The 16782-nt window shown below is 30.6% G+C and overlaps 2 protein-coding genes across 3 annotated transcripts in view; one reads left to right on the top strand and one right to left on the bottom strand.

Moving 5' to 3' along the window:
- The window catches only part of LOC122717102, a 66851-nt gene that overhangs the window by 31173 nt on the left and 18896 nt on the right, over positions 1-16782 (bottom strand). The gene's annotated exons all lie outside the window — the stretch shown is intronic.
- Positions 1-16782, top strand: part of LOC122717101 (adenylate cyclase type 6) — an 89441-nt gene that overhangs the window by 17591 nt on the left and 55068 nt on the right. The window contains exons 3-4 of the mRNA XM_043940840.1: positions 8002-8265; positions 10111-10269. Coding sequence (XP_043796775.1) covers positions 8002-8265; positions 10111-10269 — 423 coding nt within the window. The remainder of the gene's footprint in view (positions 1-8001; positions 8266-10110; positions 10270-16782) is intronic.

Consider the following 16782-nt stretch of genomic DNA (forward strand, 5'->3'; position numbering starts at 1 on the left):
AATCGTTGTTTCCAACTTTATTATTCAATCTGCGCATACACGCGGATTTTAACTGGATTAAAACACGCGGTCACGGCGTCCATTTTTCATCCCCGATGTATGTAAATACGATTATAAAAAGTTGGAAGAATTAAGTAAAAAAAAAAATTGGAAATGGAAAAGTCGAGGCTTTCTCGGCTTTAAGAAAAAAAAAAAAAAAAAAAAAAAAAAAAAAAAAAAAAACGAAAGAAAACAACAAATGATTTTTTTCTATAACATTGGGAGACAGGGAGAGAGGATAGATAGGGGAAAAAGTTCCTAGATAAAAGTTACTAGAAGCGAGATTTTTCTTCGATATTCAAATTTAAACGCGTTCGGTGAATTTTTTTTCAATTCGAGGATTCGAGGAAATTGTAATATTATTTTCGTACATGCTTATCCGATACATCGAATATCGAATATTATTCGAATGTTCGATTTTTGTAAATGTAAACGTAAATTCTATCGAAATTCTGTCGAAGAAAAATTGTTATCGATAATGTTATCGATAGTGTGGGTGGATGTATCGGATGATCCTCGGAAATTTTCGATTATTTTCGTCATTAATAGAACGTGGTCGTAACGCGAAACGATAATAATAATTATAAACCATTTTAACGAGATGTCAATTACAAATTTGATTCTCATTAAAATAATATCCGTAACACCAGCTTCGTTGTTGATTACCATGGGTCGGTAAATCGCGACCGTTCATCGAGTGAATATCAGAGCGAATAATTAACGAGGAACGGATCGAAATATTAATAAACTAGGATAGATCATGATCCCATTTTCAAAATTGAAAGGAGAAGGCTCGGGCGTGAAACAACTTTGCCGATTCGATTAATTATATAACCAATGAATGATTTATTCGACGATTTTCTCCTAACCTAAAATATCGAAACGTATTTCGACACGTATATTAACACGTATAAAATATTAACAGTATATAATTCGAAATATATTTCAATTACACATATATATATATATTATGAATTCGCTTCTTTCAATATATTTTTCACAATATTTTATTAATTTAAATTATTCGTAAATGATTCTGAAATGACGAACATTAGGAGAAAGGATAGATAGGGGAAAAAGTCCCTAGATAAAAATCACTAGAAGCGAGATACGATAGAAAAGCGGGGACGAAAGAGAGAGAGGGAGGGACAGAAAAGGAAAACTTTTTGTCACGCGATAGCCGTGCGTTCGATATTTCAGGAATTGTTTGAAAATTTGTGCCGGTTGATACGTTATCGGGCTTTTCGCACGTGCACACGTAATCGAAGAATTCACCGAATGTTTCGAGCGCGATAAATTTCACAGCGAGGTCCCACCGTGGAACGATAAGAGTCTATTAGCGAGCTCACGTATCGGTTTTCTTATCGTTGGGTGCTAACTCAATTTTCATTAGAGAAGCTCGAGCAACAAGCTCGACGAAAAAATATTCGATCGTTTCGAGAGAGAGAGAGAGAAAAAAAAAAGAAACAATGTCTCGAAAATTTTTTCCATTCTTTGTTTCCTACTTCGAGAAAGAGGGGAAGGAGAGGAGGAATTTTTTTTAACGAACGAAATAATAGATTTTTCTTCTTTTTTCGAAATCGCGATCGACGAAAACTGTGAATTTAAATTCGATCTCCTATTTTTTTTTTTTTTTTTTTTTTAGGAGGTCAATGAGTTACACTCCAAGTTACTGAAATCATTAATCCTTTTGTAGTTTTATTAAATCCAGGACACATCGACTGTCAAAAATCACTACAAATCCGCGCAACGTGATATTTTTATAGCCTGTCTGTCGAACGAATAGCACATTCATACACGAATACACACACAAAAAAAAAAAAAAAAAGAATAATGGAAAAATTTCTCGTCTATTAGTTTCGTTTTCAATCTTGAACCGATGAATGTGAAATTATGAGAGATATCGAAAGGAGAGAGCGAGAAAAAAAAAAGAGAGAATAGAAAGGATGGGTTTCGGAATCGAATTAACAAAATTCCTTGATACAACATCGGGAGGAACAATAGATCGTTCGACCGGTGGATTAATTCGCACGGTTGAATGGAAATAATAAGCTTTATGGAAGCTTTATCGATCAGCACGTGGAAGATTAATGTGTCCTCTGTTTCCTATTGTTCGTGTATCCGAATCGCTTGCCATCCGTGCAACCAGACCCACAAATTTGTATATATATTTTATTAATAATGTACACGTAATTCGAAAGAAAATGATATTTCGTGAAATTTTGAATATATATCTTTTTTCCGAATTTTCGAGAGAAATCGTTCGTTAAAAAAAAAAAAAGGAAAAACGATCATAGATGCAAGAAAAAAATATTTTTCCCTTTATTTTATCCTTTATCGTTCCAATTTCGAGGGAAAAGTAACAACGTCGATGCAAATATTAAAATAAGAATATACAAGTCTTTCTTCTTGTTCTTCTTGAAAATCTAAATCCTGTATTTTACGATTTGAATCACAATACAGAATTAATTTTTTTCTTTCTTGTGAGTTTCCTTTGAAAATTTTTTTCTGGAAATATTGAAGTAATGGAAGAAAAAAAAAAAAAAAAAAAAAACTAGGAAACCAGCGAGCAACGCTGGAAGAAAAATAAAGTTTAAAAATCCCCATTCCCGTGCCGTTAAAAAGTCGAAATAAATTTCTTGGGAAAGAATCCCAAAGGGAGATCTTTAATTGCGTCAAAAAGTTTGCTCGGATGATTAGAATGAGATGGAATGTTAATTTTCTCGATTGTTGTTTCGATTTTTTTGTTTTGCCTTGCTTTTCCTTCCGTTTCTTTCCAACGCTATCTTAAAAAAAAAAAAAAATTAAAGAGACTTTGAACGCGAAAATTCAAATAACGTAACAAACTCGAAGCAAGTCCAATTTTAAGTGTAATTCAAATCTGACACGAGCCTAGCTTGAATTTAATCCAACAATACAATTTGAAGGTTAATAATTCATCCATGCATGGATCTTCAAGTTTGGTATGCACGGTTGCATACAGTTGAATTCGTATATTAAAATATGGAACGATCGAAACGAATTAATTTGCATTTATAAATTTTTAAATTTATATTTTACGCTTCGTGGAACGTCTTCATTAACAAGCAACTCGATCAAAAAAAAAAAAAAAAAAAAAAAAAAAAAAAAATCTCGTTTTATAATATACTCGTTAAACGAACGAAATATAAAAAATAAAGTAGAAATATTTTTATTTTAATAAAAATAAACATCGAAATTCGATCGACAAGAAAAAATCTCGAAGATATTGTGCTCAACAACAAAAAAAAAAAAAAAACTTTATCCTTTGTTCCAACGATCACAAAATTTCGAATATACAGAAAATATAAAGATATCTTGTTGAACAGAAGATAGATTACGAATTTTAAAACGAGATATAAAAATTCGTAAAAATATCTTTAATAAAAAAACATCGAACGAAATTCGATCGACAAGAAAAAAATCTCGAAGACATCGCGCTCTTCGAAACAATTAATTTCATTTTCTCTAAATTCACAATAAAAATTCTTTATCCCTTATTTTTCCAACGATCAAAAATTTCCAATATACAGAAAATATAACATATCTTCGTTATATATATATAAAATATAATATACATCTTCGTTATAAATATAAAGATATCTTCGTTAAATATCTCATTGAAAATTCTGACACACAAATACGTATCCCCCTCTCCTTCGTGATAAAATTTCATAGAAAATTTCGTAATACAAGAGCAATAAGAAAAAACGTCAAAAAATTACGAAATAATTTGTCGTTCACGGTTCCTGATTCCCAACTTCGAAGAATATATTCCAGAGAAAGAAATTATAATGGAAAAAGATATTACGCGTTCTCCAATCCGAGACGTTGCTTCCGCTCAAGCTTTTCAATCCTGAGGGACAGGTTGGATGTTTTAAAGCCGGCGAAACCGTGATATACGGGTACATTTTCCAGTAGTGGAGTAGGAAGGAGTAGGAAGGGAGGGGGAAGAGATAAGATAAGGAAAGGGAGAAGGAGAGAAAAAAAGACGAAAGGGATAGAAAGAAAGAGAAGGAGAATGCATTTTCTTAATGTATTTGTTTCGAGCCGAAGCGTTCGAGGTATAACAGCGTCCCAACCAGAACGGAAAAAAACAACGTTTAAACGCCGAGCATGCGAGTTTATAATAAATTTCTTTTTTTGTTTCTCGTGATCATATCGTCAAGAAAATCGTTTTAAGGGAATATATAAAAGGATACGTGATGCAGAAGTCTTTCGCCAAGTTAAATTGTATCTCTGAAATATTAACTTACTTACGCGTTTAAGGTTAGGACGAGAATCGTCGAAGTAAGGTTAGGAGAGAGATGGATCATTCGTCACACTATTGGTGAAATTCATTATAGAGAAAGATAAAAGGATTTCAATCTATTATCTTTCTTTCGAAATAAATTTATTTTTATTTCGATCGAGTTTCTCAAGTTTGATAAATTAATAGAATCGTAATTATTAGTGGCGAACTATGTATAATAATTATTTTAGATAATTGAATAGCACTGGAATTCGTGTACGAATAAAGCGATCTCGTTGTGTTTCGAAACAGTTTCGCGGGTACGAAGCATTTTCTACGAGAAATTCTCACGATTGTGAGGCACGTGAAACACGACGACAGAAGCGGCAGAAAGCTTTCCGATGTATTAGCTCAAAAGCTGAAAGACCGTCCAAGTCGTATTAAATTTTCTTTTAACTTAGTCAGACATGGAAGCCCCACCTATTCACTTTTGCTCCTTTCATAGTGTCTTATCTCCGCCCATTTTATTGGTCTTGGCCAATCATTTCTATCAGAATCCACTCTGTGTGAGAGAGAAAGAGAGAGAAGAAAAAAAATTAATAAAGAAAAGATTCTTCTCGAAATCGAATCAAGAAATTTCTATTTTACGAATCTTCCATTCCAGAACGATTCTTAAAATCAAAATAGCTGAGAATTTTTATTTTGCCTCCATTCCTCAGATTAAAATACTCCTCATTAAAATATTCCTCAGAAAATTTTTATTTTGATTCCTATTAGAATGACGTGAATGCAGTCACGAGGATTTCTTATTCTACGACTGATTTTCAAATAGTTTTCCATTCTCAATACAAGTGATCGGTTCTTTCACGATAATTATTCGTACATAAATGAACCGATGCTCTCCAATTCAATTGCAATCTCAACTTTCAACGCAAGTCACCAGTTACAATAATTATTACATAAATGAAATATGGAAGAAGAATATACTCTCCAATTTTCGAAGCAGAGCTTTCCATACACCAATTTTTGTATACAAACTTTCAACACAAATCACTAGTTCCTTTAATAATTACTCGTACATAAATGAAAGAACCAATATCCAAGAAGAATATATCTTCCAATTTTCGATCGAAGCAGAACTTTCCATACAACTTTTGTATACAAATCACCAATATTCTTTTACAATAATTATTCCTACGTAAATGAAAGATATCTTTCAATTTTCGTTTGAATAAAGTTTTCCATATACCCAACTTTCAATACAAATGTCACTAGTTCTTTGATAATTATTCGTACATAAATTAAAAAGAGTCGATATCTTCCAATTTTCGATCGACTTTCAACACAAGTCATCAGTTTGCAATAATTATTGTTATATAAATAAAAGAATCGATATCTTTCAATTTTCGTTCGAACGTAACAAAGTTTTCCATATATCCAACATTCAATACAAATATCACTAGTTCTTTGACAATAATTATTCGTACATAAATTAAAAAGAATCGATATCTTCCAATTTTCGATCGACATAACAGTTTTCCATATATTACTTTCAAAGTTATTTACAATAATTATTGTTATATAAATAAAAGAATCGATATCTTCCAATTTTCGTTCGAACGTAACAGAGTTTTCCATATACCCAACATTCAACATAAATATCACTAGTTCTTTGGCAATAATTATTCGTACATAAACAAAAAAAAATCGATATCTGATTAACCAATATTCGATCAAACATAGCAGAATTTTCCATATATCCAACACAAATGTCATCAATTCTTTTATCTTCTTTTTAATAATTATTCGTAACATAAATGAAAAAGAGTCGATATCTTCCAATATTCGATCGAACGTATAATTTTTCATGTAGCAAATGTCATCAGTTCTTTTACAATAATTATTCTTACATAAGTGAGAAAGAGTCGATATCCAAGAAGAACACCATATCTTCCAATTTTCGACGACAGAACACGTTAATAAAATATCACGTAATATCTATTTATACACTTCCCTTAAACGATTTCATTCGGGTCCTTTCCCCCAGATCGCTTTCCCCTATCGCTATTCCTCACCCGTTCGACGTCGAAGAATTGCATCAGCATCCCCGATGCCGGTGACTCACCACCGCCCCCATTGCGCGATAACGAAACAACGCGATATCCTCCAATTTTCCATCGAATAGAATCTTCTTCTATTCTTAACCCTTTACGCTCCATCACTTTTTCACTTTCGGGCGAAGAAGAGATGATTTCGCGCGACACGTAACAGCATAAAACGATTTCGTACATTTCCTAGTGGAGAAAATAAAAAGTTAAGGCGCCTTTTCACGAATTCACGAATCAATAATTATTAACCGCTTGAGAGGTTAAAAAAAATTTAACGTTGCATTTAATTAATATAGTATAAGAAAGAAAATACAAATTAATAATATATAAATATATAAATATATAGGGAAAACGTATAATATAACTTAGAATGAAATAGAAAGAAAAATTAATAAATAAAAATGAAAAGGGCGAAAGAAAATTATAATTTTTGACTCTCAGCGCCACGACGCACAGTGGTGGAGGAATAATGAATTAAAAATTGGACAAAATTCATTCTTAATGTAATGTATAATATAATCATATATTAAAACTCTTTCTAAATGTTTAGGGATTAAACGAAATACGCGTTTATAGGCAGAGAACCGATCGATAACTGATTGATGGTCACATTTCGATAGTTACAAAAATATTCTGTAAATTTATTAAGCGTTTAAATTTCAATTTTATAATGGACATCTCGAAATATCTATTTTTTTTTAGTATATTAAAAAAATTACAATTTTCTTTCGCTCTTTTCATTTATTTTAAGTATTTATTAATTTTTTTTTCTATTTCATTCTGAGTTATATTATATATTTTCCCTATATATTTATATATTTATATATTATTTATATATTGATTATTTGTTCTTTCCTATCCTATATTAATTAAATGCAACGTTAAATTTTTCTATTATATTTAATTATATTTTCAATGAAATAATGAATTATAATTAAAAGCGATATTTTCTAAAAATTAAATCTCCATATAACCTCAAAATCGGAAAAAAGTAATTTTGTTCAATTCGATCCTATCTTTCGAACCACTACGCGACAATCTCTTTATTTATGCTAGATTTCGTCATCTCCAATTAATAAGAGCGCGAATATTGATCCGTGAATAGGTAACTCTTTCTTTCTTTATTATTATTTTCTTTCTATATTTCTTTCTACATTATTTAAGAAACGTTAAATGAACCTTATCTCCAATTCAGATATAATACACACACAATCGTATAATACAAAGTATTGTTATAAAAATTTCGTAAAATTTATAAACCCTAACAAAAGAAAAATAAAATTAAATACCTCAAAGAAAATAAATGAACTCAATTTTGATTTTGAACTCGATCGTATCCATTAAAAAAATTAGAGAAAATTAGAGAAAAAGCTGTGAACAGACATACTGGACGACATGACATATTTTCAAGCGCAAGAAATCGATTCGAGGGCGATGGATGCCCGACAAGATTCGAACAACATCAAAATGGAACTCGTGAAGAATCTCTAAGACACACGTCGCGTAAAATCGAGTTGAAGGAAGCAAACACGATATAATCGTATATCACGAGAGATCAGGGGATCGAGATTCGTTTTTTAACAGTTTTTCTTTTGTTTTGGGCAGGGCGAGGTCGCGGCCAGATCCGTGGCCGGATCCGTGAGAAGCACGAGGAGATGGGCGAGCCTCCGACAACACGTGGCAGCTAACGAAGGCGGGAAGCCGAGGGTCGAGTTGCTCCTCGATCCACCCGGGTCCAAGTCCTCGACCCCGTCCTCCCCCCAACCGCACACCCCCAACACCCCACGAACGCCCCACACGCCCTCGAGGAAGTCCAACTGGGAGGTGATCGAACACTTCACCGGCGCGCCACGTCCCTCCATCGTCACGGTGAGTTAGTCTCGTACGGTGCTGTACGAAATGGACCGAGTCTGTTCTTTTTTTCTTTCCCCTCCGTCCTCTCTTTCCCCCACCACTTCCTCCGATCGAACGTATCTCGAACGAGGGAATTAAGTTGTTAAGGTATTTCATTGGTTTCGTCTCGTTTCGTCATAGGGGGAGCGTAGTGGTGATGAAGTATCTTGCATCGGTTTTTCGAGATATCGGAATATTATATTAATTTTTTTTTTTTTTTCGTAGAATTCGTGGAATTGTGTTCTCTTTTTTATTTTTATTTTATTTTTATTTTTAACGTTTAATAACTAGAAAAGATTATGTATTATATATTAGGGATATTTTTGTAAAATTCATTTGATTCAAATTTTAACGAAATTCGAAATCTTTCAATGAATTTACAAAAGATTCTTTAGAGATATCGGAATATTATTAATTTTTTTTTCATAGGACTTGTATTCTTTTTTTATTTTTAATTTTAATACATTTAACAATTGGAAGAAAGATTATATATTATATATTAGAATTTGGGATATTTTTGTAAAATTCATTTGATTCAAATTTTAACGAAATTCAAAATCTTTCAATGAATTTACAAAAGATTCTTTAGAGATATCGGAATATTATTAATTTTTTTTTTTCGTAGGTGGACTTGTGCTCTTTTTTTATTGTTATTTTTAACACGTTTACCAATTGCAAGAAAGATTATATATTAGTATTTGGATATTTTTGTAAAATTCATTTGATTCAAATTTTAACGAAATTCAAAATCTTTCAATGAATTTACAAAAGATTCTTTAGAGATATCGGAATATTATTAATTTTTTTTTTTCGTAGGACTTGTATTCTTTTTTTATTTTTAATTTTAATACATTTAACAATTGGAAGAAAGATTATATATTATATATTAGAATTTGGGATATTTTTGTAAAATTCATTTCAGAAATTTTAATGAAATTCGAAATATTTTTCAATAAATACAAAAGATTCTTTAGAGATATCGGAATATTATTAATTTTTTGCTTTCCATAGAATTCGTGGAATTGTGTCCTTTTTTTATTTTTATTTTTAACACGTTTAACTCTTTCGCTACGGGCTTTTCTCTTTCCTCGATATCCTCGCTGAATGAGCCACCACTACAAAAATGTGCACAATATTCGAGAAAGATAGTCAATAGTTTATGGCATTTTTTTTGGTGATTTTTATCGAAGAATCTCGTGAGAAACAAATGATAAAAATACCGATACTACGTTTCCAGAGAAAGATACTTGATATATAATCGCCCATAATATGTCAATTTTATGGAGAACGATCACAGTAGTAAGAAAAGAATTAACACAACTGGAAAAAAGATTATATATTAGACGTATTTAGGATACTTTTGTTAAAATTCATTTCACAAATTTCAACAAAATTCGAAGTATCTTTCAATAAGTACCAAAAATAATGTCAAAGCTGCATCGATTGATTTCTACTATTATACGTAAAAAAAAAAAAGTTATTAAAATAAATAATTAATAATAAATTATATATATAATATAATATAATAATATAATATAATATAATATAATAATAAAATAAATTAATAAAAAATTAATAATTAAAAAAAATTTATTCCTCCTTCAACCTCTCCTCTTTCAGAAACTATTTAACAAGATTCGATTAATTTTAACGCTGATCGCCATGTATAAATATATTATTTCTCCCTAACTCACTTTTCCTCCTCCTCCTCCTCCTCGTTATGCAAGAAATAAGGATGAAACTGGCGATCAGAGAGTTAGAAAAAAAACTCTATGATTAATTGAAAGAGAAAATGGGATTTTAATCGAATGGTGTTCACAGATGAACAGGGGGTCGGAAGTCGGCATAGGCATCACGAGCGAAAAGGAAATGATACAGGAGAGGAGGGTTAACACGTCGATGACCCAACCACCGAGGAAATGCGCGCTTTGCCGTTTTTTGAAGTCGCTCTGCGCCTCTCATCATTTCAAAAATTTACAGGTAAACGATGAGTCTTCCTTTTTTTTTCTTTTTTGATTTTTCCTCCTCGCGAATTCAAATTTTTCGAATTGTTCCAATTATAGTATAGAGTAAAATAGAGATTCGAATTCGCGAGATTTAAGAAGAAATTTAAGCTTATTGTAGTATTGTAAAATATAAATTGAGCAGTTGTATGATAAAGAAAGGAGGACACGTTTTTAATTTTGAATTGAATAATATGATAATCGATGGAGATTTTGAAAAAAGTCTTTCCACGGAAGAGATTATGAAGATTATATTTTATCTTAAGTATTTGACTATTCAAATATCAAAGGATTAAATTTGTGTTATCACTATAACTTTCAATTGAAATAATTCTATCAACGATTACCAAAAATCTTTCCACGAAAAAGATAATAAAAATTATATTTTATATTAAATAAAGAAAGTACTATTAAACGAGTACTATTAAAGATAAGAATTAAATTTGTTCTGTTATAACAAAAAAAAAAAAAAAAAAAATTCTTCGTTACACTTTCAATTAAAATTATTTTATCAACGATTACCAAAAATCTTTCCACGAAAAAGATAATAAAAAAAATATAAACAAATAAAATTAAATAAATAATATAATAAAATAAAATTACATTTTATATTAAATAAAGGGACTATTTGACTACTCGAGTACTATTAAAGGTAAGAATTAAACTTGTCCTATAATAATAAAAAAAAAAAAATTCTTCGTTACACTTTCAATCAAAATTATTTTATCAACGATTACCAAAAATCTTTCCACGAAAAAGATAATAAAAAAAATATAAATAAATAAAATTAAATAAATAATATAATAATATAAAATTTAATTTTATTTTGACTACTCGAGTACTATTAAAGGTAAGAATTAAACTTGTCCTATAATAACAAAAAAAAAAAAAAAAAAATTCTTCGTTCACTTTCAATCGAAATAATTTTATCAACGATTACCAAAAATCTTTCCACGAAAAAGATAATAAAAAAAAATAAACAAATAAAATTAAATAAATAATATAATAAAATAAAATTACATTTTATATTAAATAAAGGGACTATTTGACTACTCGAGTACTATTAAAGGTAAGAATTAAACTTGTTTAAACTCCTATAATAATAAAAAAAAAAAATTCTTCGTTCACTTTCAATCGAAATAATTTTATCAACGATTACCAAAAATCTTTCCACGAAAAACATAATAAAAATTACATTTTATATTAAGTAAAGCAAGTATCTGACTAACAAAAAAAAGAATTCTTCGTTACACTCTCAATAAAAACAAATGGAAATAATTTTATCAACGATTATCGAAACAAGGGAAACTTTTAACGAAAAACATTTACACGTGAAAGGAACCGTATATCGTAACGTACAAGAACAATCCGAAAACTAATTAACAAAAGTGAGATACGTTCAAAACTAATAGTTACTCCGGCGGAACACTATTACGCGCAAAATAAGCGAAAAACTTTTGCAGCAAAACTCGGGCGGAAAATATCTCGCGGAGCGGGAAACGGATGGGAAAATGTTCTCGTAATAACGATGATTTAATGTGGAGAAACGGGTGGTGGAACGGAGGAAAAATATTCTGAGGGAAAACGTACGTTTGAAAACGGAAGGATAGTATAATAATTGCGGATCCTTGTTCTTTGGTTAAGCAGAGGAAACAGGGGACGGACAATCGCGCAACAAGTTCGCATCGCGGCGGATGGAGGAGGAAATCCGGAAGCGGAGAGTCGAGGAAACCGGTGCACCTGTGTTCCTACTTATTTCCGTCTATTCGAATCCTCGGTAAACAGACGTATTCGTGATTCGAATTAAACCGCGAAAATTTTCTATTTCCTGTTTGACAACGAGTTTGGAAAATTATTCGTATTGCGTTCGATTGATTAATTATTAGTTTTGGAAAAATATTGGATATACTTCATCTCGTAATTGATAAGAAATCGATAAAAGGTTTTCGTTTCTAACGTTTCGAACGTGCAGAAATTAAAGCGCGGGAAATTTGTATTTCCGTTTGACAATGAAAGATCGAATTCATTTTTAATTGCAGAATTATTCATATTCCAATTGTATTTGATTTATTAATTTTGGGAAAATTAATTCGTATCGATACTTCAATTGATTTCCATCGTTTCGAATGTGCAGAAATTAAAGCGCGGGAAATTTGTATTTTCGTTTGACAATGAAAGATCGAATTCACTTTCAATTGCAGAATTATTCATATTTCATAATTGTATTTCATTTATTAATTTTGGAAAAATATTAATATCGATACTTTGTCTTCTAATTTATAAGAAATCGATAAAAGATTTTGATTTCCATCGTTTCGAATGTGCAGAAATTAAAGCGCGGGAAATTTGTATTTCCGTTTGACAATAAAGAATCGAATTCACTTTCAATTGCAGAATTATTCATATTTCATAATTGTATTTGATTTATTAATTTTGGAAAAATATTGGTATCGATACTTCGTCTTCTAATTGATAAGAAATCGATAAAAGGTTTTGATTTTCATCGTTTCGAATCTGCAGAAATTAAAGCGCGGGAAATTTGTATTTCCGTTTGACAATAAAGAATCGAATTCATTTTCAATTGCAGAATTATTTTGATTTATTAATTTTGGAAAAATATTGATATCGATAATTCATTTTCTAATTGATAAAAAATCGATAAAACATTTTGATTTCCATCGTTTCGAATGTGCAGAATTAAATCGCGAAAAAATTTGTATTTCTGTTTGACAATGAAGAATCGAATTCGTTCTCGTTGGAAAATTATTGCTATCGATACTCGTTCCAAATCGTTTCGTAACTGACAAGAAATCGATATTAGAATTTTCATTTCCATCGATTCGAATCTGCAGAATTAAACCACGAAAAAATTTGTATTTCCATTTGACAATGAAGAATCGAATTCGTTCACGCTGAGAAATTATTCGTATCGACACTCGTTTCAAATCATTTTATAATTGACGAGAAATCGATATTGGAATTTGATTTAATAATTATTTTTAGAGAAATATCGGCATCGATTTTAAATTAAAGATAATAATTTCAAATTATTTACTAATTACAAAATTACGTACTACATGAAACATAAATAAAGTGTCAATAAATCGATATTAAAATAACCGATTTATTTATACATCGATTTATCTATCAACAATGAAAGAATGAAAAAAATAAAATACTAAAGCAATATTAATTCTTAATCTTCCCTCCTTTTTTTTAAATTCACAAAAATAAAACAATCGATTATCAACGAAGAGAAAAATATATTAATAAATATTCATCACGATATTAAAGAAACTAGAATACCAAAAAAAATTTATTATTCATTACAGTACTAATTAGCATCAATGTTAATTCCTAACACCCCTCTCCCTTTTTTTTTACACAATTTTTCACAATTCACAAGATAAAACAATCAATCAGTATTATCAACGAAGAAAAAAATATATTAATAAATATTCAACACGATATTAAAAAAATTAGAATACTAAAAAAAAATTTATTATTCATTACAATACTAACTAGCATCAATGTTAATTCCTAATCTCTCTTCCCCTCTTTTTTAACTTCATAATCGATCAGTATTAACAAGAGAAAAATATATTAATAAATATTCACCACGATATTAAAGAAACTAGAATACCAAAAAAAAATTTATTATTCATTACAGTACTAACTAGCATCAATATTAATTCCTAATCCCTCTTCCCCTCTTTTTTAACTTCACAAAGATAAAACAATCGATCAGTATTAACAAAAGAAAAATATATTAATAAATATTCACCACGATATTAATACGATATTAAATACCAATTCACCTTAAAAAAAAAAAAACCACGTGAAAAACGCGAAAAAACAAAATATCGAAAGATAATCGAATCGATGAAAACGATCGAACGATCGTCGATTCTTCCATCCGTGCATCGATACACGGATCAATTCCATGCATCGTGGCAGGATGATGGACAAGTACGAGTACCTACGTCATACGAGCGCTAGGCGGTCGCTATTTCCGGAAATATGGAATTGTTTATCGCCACGGATGATCGGCCGTATATTGACAATCTTGTTCACTTGTGTTTACGCACAGCGTGCGGTTAAAAAATCGGTAACCGATTCGCTCGGTAAGTACGGGCACTGTAACGCGAAACCAACGAAATAAAACGGACGAGTTGAAACGGCATTGGGGAACCGGCATCCCGTTTAATCCCTCTTTGCCCGTACTACTGTTCAACGACTGCGAAGCTCGCGTTACATTTTGTATCACCGCTTTTATTTCTAGACGGGGTTCGAGTGCAATCGAATTGATTAAAACTCGATCGTTTTGTTTGTTTCCTTTATTCACTCCTCCGGTTAAGCGCTTCGCTAGCTTTTCTTTCTATTGATTATACGACGAGATAAAGGCTTGGCCTTCCTTCCAATCGAGGATCAAATCGAACGATTTTCGATTGGATCATATATATGTTTAATTTATCATTTAATTTATTTATCGTTATGACGCAATTTTTAATTTTTAGCCCAAAGTAACTGGCAAACTCGAGCGATGCACAGAGGGCTATTAAAATACTTGACAAAAATGGATTAAATTTTAGTTAAATTTATATTGGAATAGAAAGAGTCGCGTGAGAATATCCGGTTAAATTGAAACAGGCTATTTGAATAAGAACAAAAGGTGATTGATTAAATCCAATTTCTTTTTTTTTGGATTGAATCTAGTTGAAGTTTTGTGTATCTAGTTAAAAATTTATGCAATTTATAGAATCTGATAGAATGAATTTATAGATACTAGATTTTTGAAGTATATTTTCGTTCATTCTTATAATCAGTTATCATATCAAGATGCTAGTTCTTTTCACAAAACACTTTTAGTTACATCTGGTTACTTTTAGTTACATCTAGTGGAATCGATTTCCTTTCCGCTCGGAAGAATCGATCGGGAGGACGAGACTGACAGCTATCCAGTCGGCCGACCAAACGCAAGCTGTTGATCGCGAATTGAGAGATCGTCGAGCACGAGAGCGGCTCGGATTAAACAGGCGTAGCTGAACGCGATTAAGGAAAGGATATCTGCTCTTCTAGGTCAATTTGTATCGAGCGTTCTTGACTAAATTTGTAATATATTTCCAATCTTTCCAATGGAAACAGATATAATAATTAGAGAAGTATGATAAGAAGCATCGATTTTTCTTTTTCTATTTTTTAACCCTTTGCGCTCTCAGGCATCTCTCGATTCGAACGGCGACAATATTCATTTTTGCTTGATTTTTTTAAAATATTCACCAAATAAATTTCTAAGCTGTCTACGTGTAATTCATATAAAGTATAGAATAATATATTATCGAGCGCTTAGATTTTTTTCTATCTTAGAATTAGACCGTGATCGAACTGTATTTTTGGAGTTAACAATCGTGGGAATGGAAATATTATTTTCCAAGTTTTCGAGTTAAGCGTGGTAAAATGAAATTAGTTCGAGCGAGGATGAGTTTGATTTTTCGTTATTGAATTCTATTCGTTAAGGAATTGACGAAAGAGAGAAGGAAAATAGAGGTGAAAATAGAGACGTGAGTAAATAAGAGAAGGTGAAAAATAAGAATAATAGACGGTGAATTCATTAAGAAATTGACGAAAGAGAGAAGGAAAATAGAGACGATGAAAATAGAGACTTGATATAAGAAGATGAAAAATAAGAATAATAGACAGTGAATGTGAGAACACGTTATTGGAATATTAGTTCAAGACGAGTTTTTCCTTATTAAATAACGAAATTGTTCTCATTAAGAAATTGACGAAAGAGAGAGAAAAAAAAAGAAACGTGAATAAATAGAGAAGGTGAAAAATAAGAATAATAGAAGAATATAGAAGATACATTATTGGAATATTAGTTCAAAACGAGTTTTTCGTTATTAAATAACGAAATTGTTCCCATTAAGAAATTGACAAAAGAAAGGAGGAAAATAGAGAAGTAAGTAAATAAGAGAAGATGAAAAATAAGAATAATAGATGGTGAATTTATTAAGAAATTGACAAAAGAGAGAAGGAAAATAGAGACGTGAGTAAATAGAGAAGGTGAAAAATAAGAATAATAAAATGTGAGGACACGTTATTGGAATATTAGTTCAAGACGAGTTTTTCCTTATTAAATAACGAAATTATTTCCATTCGTTAAGAGACGATAAAGAGAAATAAAATAGAATTATTGGGATTGTAAGGTTTGCGATGCATCTTGGTAATTAAAATTTATTAAAATTTATTAAAATATCACGCAAAACGACAATCTAAAGTTTAATACTCGACAAATCTTTCATTATAAGATACTTTCATTATAAAATATTAAAATACAAAAGTACATCAATTCGTACGTGAAATCGTTTTAAATTAACTCGTTTTAAGAAATTCATTGAGCGAGAAATCGAGAATTGTTGGTTAGAAAAAGGAGCGCGAAGGATTAAGTTTTTAAGATCGATCGAAAAAAAACCTGTCACGATGATCA

The sequence above is a fragment of the Apis laboriosa genome, unplaced genomic scaffold (assembly GCF_014066325.1).
Source record: "Apis laboriosa isolate Shangri-la unplaced genomic scaffold, ASM1406632v1 scaffold4_cov146, whole genome shotgun sequence".
NCBI lineage: Eukaryota > Metazoa > Arthropoda > Insecta > Hymenoptera > Apidae > Apis > Apis laboriosa.